The 7,992-nt window shown below is 39.7% G+C and overlaps 1 protein-coding gene across 1 annotated transcript; it reads right to left on the reverse strand.

Moving 5' to 3' along the window:
• Positions 1 to 135: 135 nt before the first annotated feature.
• Positions 136 to 6,612, reverse strand: pa2g4a (proliferation-associated 2G4, a). The gene is made up of 13 exons (XM_074679989.1): positions 6,417 to 6,612; positions 5,343 to 5,471; positions 4,971 to 5,076; positions 3,909 to 3,978; positions 2,844 to 2,936; positions 2,438 to 2,501; positions 1,969 to 2,047; positions 1,630 to 1,708; positions 1,386 to 1,519; positions 1,219 to 1,313; positions 1,011 to 1,138; positions 878 to 931; positions 136 to 791 (listed from the first exon to the last, which is right to left on the reverse strand). Exons 1-13 carry the CDS (start codon positions 6,496 to 6,498, stop codon positions 729 to 731), a joined length of 1,176 nt encoding a protein of 391 aa, XP_074536090.1. The 5' UTR covers positions 6,499 to 6,612; the 3' UTR covers positions 136 to 728.
• Positions 6,613 to 7,992: the final 1,380 nt, after the last annotated feature.

Here is a 7,992-nt window from a genome sequence, read left to right on the forward strand (position 1 = left end):
TGTTCCCTAAAGTCGAGCTGACATACTAACCTGTAAACTTAAGAGTGTTCCAGTCTTCTGTTTAGGTTATTGCTTTGACAAAATCAAGCGTGGTCTAAATGTGTTAGCTTGAACCTGACACATGGTCAGAAAATGTCCCTGCCTTAACGTCTTTTTTATTTGAATCCCTGTTCTTAATACCAATAGTGTAATATTTCTTAATTTGTCATTTCACAAGTAAGACACATTTATGACTTAACCCTTTACTGCATGATGCTTTCAGAAAAAAATATTTCTATGAATGTGCAGGATGCTTTGGAGAAAAAGAAATAGAATCAAATTTTCTTGCGGCATCATCCAGTTATCTTTTTTATCTATGATTGAATAGGAAAAATAACACAAGATAATGCCAGCTGTAGAATACAACCAAGTCTTCTTGAAGCAGACACCAGTCACATATTCAGCCAACAAGTCTTTAGTAAGATGTTCGACTGCAAATATTCTTCTTCTCACTCCAGTTTGTTAAGAAAAAAAACTCTTCTAATTTTGCTCTCATCAAATGCAGTAAAGGGTTAAGCATCCACAGAGGACGTTGAAGTATTTATTAAGTCCAGACTTTATGTTTTTATATCAGTGAAATTGCCTCTATTGAGAGTGTAATGGGCAGAGAGCTTGGGGCAATTCATCATGTTTCCTCTTGCTTCTCTTTGGGGTCTTGCATGTGTGAAAAGGCAGTTTTTATTGATTATTTATTCTACAGCTTCCGTTTCTTCAGTTGGCTGTCCGGTGGCGTTCTCTGCTGTCTTTGAGGCCTGTAGGATAAGTAAGGAAGGTACATATACAAGTTACATAGATAACAGAACACAAACTAAGCTCTCTTTATTGTGTTTAATTTTACCTTCTTTTTCTTTTTCTTCTGTGTTTTACGGCTTGCAGAGCTCTGTAGTAAAGCCTGTTATAAGGAGAAAGATCTTTAGCACAAAGCAAACAATACATTTATGCACCAAGTGTCCGTGGGAAGACAGTTCTACCTTGAGCTCAGGATCTTGAACCTCATGCTCTGACTTGTAAAGCTCTGCATCAAAAGGTCCACTGGTGATTTTGTGGGGCCCATTAGCCATCAGCAGCACTGTGAACTTAAACTGAGCCACCAACTCTCCTGAAAACAAAAACACAGGAAGACAGGGTTCAGAAATAGTAAAAGAAAAGTAACAATTTAACATTAAGATGAACACTCACCTTCTTTCTCGTGTAGTACACTGAAAGGCTGTAGCAATTCGTGTTTGGCACACTCCACCACACCCAGGCGGGCTTTGGCCTCATCACCAAAAGCTCTGATGTAAAAATAAATCCAATCAAATCTCAGTACATTTAGGAAAAGATACACTACCATGTGATGTTCATACCGAAGAGTAAAGGGCATTGCATCAAAGCGTCGTTCCACCTCGCTGAAGAACGTACGGGAGGTTTTCATCTTGAGGCCATACTGCTTGCTTGGGTCCCTCTTATAAATAGTGGTTCTGAGACCTCCATCCCTGGCCTAGTTAAAAATGAAAATAATAAAACAAGTCCTGATGCTGAAGAGTTGATTAGCTACAACAGGATCAGAAACTTTGGGGATTAATGAGAAAAAAAAGAGCAGACACTGACCTTCCCTTCACCGGTGCTTATCAACACATCCACAGCGTAGACTTCATGCACCTCAAACTCTGCCTTCTCATGGTCCTTCCTACAAGAGTGTCGACAGGAGACAGATCAAAAGATGGGTGATTTATTCTACCAAGTCCTATCACATGGTTTACAGATTATCATTGATGCATCAAGGACTGTAGCCTCTGTGCAGTACATGAAGAACATGCCTGGACTACTGGAAAAAAACAGCACCATGTGTTGCAAATTCTAAAGCTGAACCAAGATCCCAGTGTATGTAGATTAACACTTATCAGCTTTCTGCACTTTTTTCCATTAGTAATCAGTGAAAAATGATACCTTTGCTGGTCTGTTGGGTTCTGAATGATGGTCTTCTCTCCATCTATGACATGTTGCTTTAGCTGATGAGACAGCATACCTTTAAAACAGACGGCCAGACAGACATGATCATCTTACAGTTACATAATAAATATTTAAGTATTCTAAAAAAGGAATAAAGGACAAAGGCATCACAACATGAATGCTTGTGATTGCCCTCAGTGCTTTTTCTGTGGCATGGAGGTGCATTGAGAGGAAGTGTTTTAATAAAGGTGCTTTCACATCTACCGCTACCACATCCACAGCACTTGAGATAGTAATAACCTGATTTCATTGAAGTGATACCAGCCTCCTTTTGCCATAGTGTTGTTTAATAAACGTCAATATGTTTTAAACGATTTCTGATCCATAGAGGAACACAGGAAAACAACCCTTGTGTCAGAACAACTACCCTAAACGTTATGGTGGAGAAGCCCCTTTAAACACTCACCCTCAATCGGCGAACACTTGAAGGACTGGGCAATCTTGTTCCAGGCTTCTGTAACTTGAGTGTTCTGAGAGACAACAAAATAGATTACTTTTACAACTTTAGCTCTGATTTTTACAAAATGACCAATATGATCAATATATTATGGAAAATGTTGTCTGGATACTGCCAATCATTACAAGTTTTTCAAGGCTTGGACAAAAATGTGATCTTTTACATTTTTTTTAGTTGCAATGGGAGATGAAGCAGAACAAGAGTTGAAGCAAACTTACTATGGATACTACTGACAATTCTTCAGAACAAGATCAATCTAAATCTTTTACGATCAGAGCTTTGCACTGTAAAGAATAAATCTCCCTTACTATTACGGCTGCAATTGAAAGCAATTTGTAGTAATGGTGGCATTTACCTGGTTACCAGGTTTAACGAGGCGAAGAGCTGCTTCTGCACACAGATGTGCTGCTTTGACAACATCAGCTTTCCTGCCTGTGATGGGGTTTTCCTGCAGAAATAAGAAAGTGGGAAGAATTCTTAAAGCCATTTCTCAAGGAAAAAACACAATGCTTGGAAAAAACAGGATGGAGAACATCCTGGCTCCCATTTTATTTGCTCCTGCAGATACATCAGGTGCCCGAATGTCAGTTTGTCCGTGCTGTATTAAGACGGATCTAACCTGATAAAGGTCATATCAATCACAATTGTTTTGTGTAATATGGGCAGGCATAGGTGCAAACCCTCTAAACATGTCGTCATCCCCCAAACGGAAGACTGAGAGTTTGATCCAAGCTCCTGGAGTCACATGCCAAAGTTTCCTTGAGTAAGACACTGAACCCCAAACTGCTCCTGCTGTTGGTCACCAGTGTGTGAATGTGTATGAATGAGTTTGGTTAATACTATGAGTCCCTTACTGTAGTAGTCATTTGCATCTGTGTGGGGACGATGTGTGAATGTGACTAGCAGTGCAAAGCACTCTGAGTTCTGAAAAACTAGAAAAGCATTACAAGTACAACTTCAAGTCCATTTACCACACCTGAAATCTTTCATGCCCCACTCTTAAATACATTTTCTCCCTGATAATGTCATAATCACATGCTTGAGGCAAACAGTGGCATGGCTTTTAGTAAGTAAACCTGGTGAAATGTTAGGTAGCAGTGGTAGGTGCATATTAAGCTGAAATGGAGGCTTGTCACTGGGTCTAGAGCATAAGTGCAGCTAGAGCATTTTTGTAAACAACAAAGCTTGCTACAGCAAAGGTACAATTTTCTAACCCAAACTAGGACAATAGTTCATACTAAAAACAAAATGAGAAATGCCAATTTCATAATTCATCCAGACTTTTTTTTTTTACAAAATAAAAGTCAAATATCTGACTTAAAAAAAGCCCTTCAGAGATCAGAATGTCAACTGAGAGGTAACAGTACATACATGAATTGGTCTCGTGGTGTTACGTCAACATGAGAATTGAAGCCCTCACCTTACTGGCCCCAACCACAAAGCTGTGAGCTACGTTGGCGATGAAACCATCCACATGAACTCCAAGATCTCTATATATGAAGAAAAAGGAGGGCACAGATTAGAGTATGAAATAACATCATAACAAGGCAAACTGATCAGGCTCCGTGTTTATTGTAAGTTAAACTACCACCTATCCTTTCAAATTACTTAAGTTGTTTTAAAAACAGAAAAACAAATGAACTCTGGAAGGACAAAATGTCCCTCACTTTGGAAAATAAGAAAGTCTCAACTGTAACCACTGAGGTCAGACAAAAATAAAGAAATTAAATCTGTTATTGCTATTAAATTGAAGATAAAGTCCAAGGTGATTTTTTTTTGGCTGTACATCAAATGGAATATAGAGAAGGACTCATTGTGAATTCAAGGGAGCAGCACTGCAGACTCTAACAAATTGAGTGGACGTGCCCAGCCAGTGGGTCAAGCTGAGAGTGTTAGTGAAGTGAGGTACATACAAACCGACTGTGTGCAGCTATACCACCATGAGCCAACACAAACAGCTGGAAAACACTCAACATGTACACAAAACACAAGAAACAAAACAGAGGACAAACAGTGTATGTGGCAACACAACAAATAAGACAATATGGCAATTCGTTAAAAAGAGATTCATTGGATAATGCAGACAGAGGACAACGAAAGCTGAATCCAACACGTTACAACAAAAAACACCTCTTTCACTACGTCAAAGTTTAACCCAAAACAACTGGACTTGGTTGAAGCTCTTAAAGACTTCAGCAGAGTTCAGTTGCCCTTTAGATTAAACTGTACAGTGCCATGATTTGATGACTCAGAACCTTCACAGACCTGTTCTAAAAATGTCTGACCTTACTTGTTGTTTGCCACACAGGACAGACAGGAAGATGAAGCTTCACTGATGAAGCAGACAGTCAAAGCAAAAGAGACAACTCTCAAGTACAGGCCAAGATATCACACAGAAACAGGGAGGACTACACACTGGGAGACTCAAGACACACACGTGGGAGACAAGAAAGAAACACTTATTGCAGAGCATGGTGCCTACATTTTGACCAGATCCCCATCTTTAAGTGTGTAGTCAGGGTCACTCTTCAGGGGAGAGAAGTGGCAAACACAGTTATTGACTGAGACGCTGGTGGGAAAGGCAATGCCTAGAAGAGGGAGAAGAGAACCACCAAGTCTTCATTTGGAAATCATCTACAAGTTTAGCAAAACAGACTACATGGATGGAAGAGATGGCGCTTGGATCAGCTTGGAAACATATCATTAGTTGTCTCAATAACCTTGTTATTAAAACTAGACAAGGCAGTGCAGACTCATGGCCATTCTGAAAACCAAAAACCTACCCAGACTTTTCCTCTCAATGGGTCCATCAGTGTCATCAAAACAAGACAACTCGTATTGTGTTTCTCCTCACCTTTTTTCATTTCCTTCTCTTTTTTGAAGACCTTCCCAGTCTCAGCCATAATGTATTCATCCCCTTTCTCACACAGGCTGAGCACCGACACCCCTGGCTTGGCTGTATCCACGACCAGACGAAGAGCCTCTGGATGAGACAAATGGTAGAGCATTTAGAGGAGAGCATTTGAGGAGAGTGGTCGATGTTTTAATCGCTGCTGTTGTTGTATGAGATCAGGAATGAGTTGAGAATTTGTAATAAAAAGTGTACGACAGTTAACAATTAAAACAAACAGATCACACATATTTTACACACCATTAAATGTCCGGGAAACATGGCAGGGAATTTTTTTTGACAGCTTCCCAACTTTAGCTGTGGCATGCAACATGATAATAACTTCATTGTGTGCTGTACGAATAATTCTTAAGACAGAATATAATTGTTTAACATAAGCACAAGTGTTGATTTCGGTTAGTTGTTTTCAATTCAAACGGTTGATCTGTTTTGATCATGGTAATACACACCTTAACCATAACCGTCGTTTGACTGGAGGTTTTAATTCATAACCCTCAATTCCTATTTCGTAAAAAAGGAGGAGATATCCTTAATTAAGATAAAATAACTACTATAAGATGGATATGAGACCCACAACAGCGGCAATGTGATTGAAAAGGAGTTTATCGTGGTCGGTATAATGAGTGAACAACTGAATTGCCATAAGCAAAAGTTGTGTCATATCAGCATCTGACCGTTAAACGTTATCTTTTAACGTTGGCTTGACATGCTCAGCAGACTGTACTGGAGAAAAGAGCGAGCTAACTTTAACCTGTGAGTTAGCACTGCGAGTAAATTACAACGACACATCCACACAAATCATTTCAGAAACAGGAGCTCAGCGTCGATTTACCGAGAAGCTGCACCTGCTAGCTAGCTAGCCAGCCGGTTAGGATAGCATGATATGAGCCTCTAGCTGGTGAACCACATGGCTGCCTATACCGTAGGCAAACTCAGGCTGACTGGCTGCATGGCAGGCCGAGGGGAGCAGCTCAGATCATTCACTTATTTACGGCTTCTGTATCAAAATTAACTCACGGTTCGCGATGTCACCACCCATTTTGTACTTGGTGACCACCAGGTCTTCGGCTACGGTCTGTTCTTGCTCCTCGTCGGACATATTGGCAGTGAGGTTTCAGTCGCCAGCCGGACCTGATTACAAGTAGCTTCCAGCAAACTGAGATCTGTCAGTTGATGTCTACACCACCAGGCTCCTGCTGTCCCGAGGCTCCTCCCACTTCATCGTGACGAAAAATGCGTCACAGCAAACCCAACCAGCCAAAGTGCGAAACTAGCCCTAACATATATTCTGAGTATTTGAAATACAATTATTAAATTTGCCACTTTCCTTTCCTCGCGGAAACAGGCTTGACTTAGTGTGTCATAAATCCAATTTGTGTTTTGGGGGGTTAAGTCCTTTTTTTTTTTTTTTTTTAAGGACAAGTTTTCCTTTTTGAACCTGGCGGAAACAGGCTTCCATAGAGTCAGGGGACAAAACTATAATCCGTTTTGTTTATTGGTATTGACAGAAAAACGGATTATACTTTTGACCCTCAAGCTATAGCAATATAGCTTGAGAATTTGATTAAAACAACCAATTCCACTACGCAAAAATATTGTGTCCAATAGTCCCAATACCAACCACAACAAAAGAAACACAATTCAAAGTTACAGCCAGCATTTATCCGTCAATGGAATTGCTTTATACCTATGTTTTATACAGACCTTAAATGTGAAACCCATTTATTTTCCCCCAGTGAAATGTTTTTTTCTCATGTAAAATTGTGAAATCGTATGGAATGATGTCCATGAATGATTCAAAATAAAAACTAAAGGTTTTCCAGGTTCCAGTTTATTTTTAACAAACAATTGTAGTGTAGTATTGAAAACTAAATGTGATAAAGTCTGCTGTAACATAATTTTATGTATTTACATATTTTGTAATCATAAAATGAGGACCTCCAATCCCTCCACTCAAACATCTGTATGCATTTTTACATCATTACTAGATACATATTTGTGACAACTTGTTAAAGAAAGCTTGGTAACTAGGAAGAAACGGTAAAAAGACCATGGTGACTGTAATTTGGATACTCACAGTCATATACATGATCTCTCACCTGAACCCTTTCCATGATACCATTTTGTTTCAGGGACTGAACCTTTTAGCCTTAACCAGCTTACTGTAAAGCTGAACCTAAACCCCTATTTCAACCCTGACCCCAACTACTGAGATCTTTTCACTTAAGCCTGAAATTAATGTTGCTGACCTTTTACAGATGTCAACATCCACTGGCTTCATGTTCTGCTTTGAGCCAGGGAAGATACCTGGCAGTGACACAGCTCTTACTTAGATAAAACAAGGATTGAATGGCTTGTAGCAAAATGCCTGATACTCTGATATGACGCATGTGCACTTGGCTGGGTAACGGTCATAACACAGACTGAAAGCTTTGTGTTGATCTTCTGTACCACAGCTAAAGGAAAGTCTACATTCTTCTTTCATCTGAGGTAACATGGGTGACCACTGCATCCATTTTAGCCTGCTGAGATATATTCTCTAGAATACTGAAAAATTGGCATCCCAGTTACAACAGTACACTTTGTAAAAGTC

This window comes from Halichoeres trimaculatus, unplaced genomic scaffold (assembly GCF_033239565.1).
Source record: "Halichoeres trimaculatus isolate MK-OKI-2021-1 unplaced genomic scaffold, fHalTri1.1 fHalTri1_scaffold_1, whole genome shotgun sequence".
Lineage (NCBI taxonomy): Eukaryota > Metazoa > Chordata > Actinopteri > Labriformes > Labridae > Halichoeres > Halichoeres trimaculatus.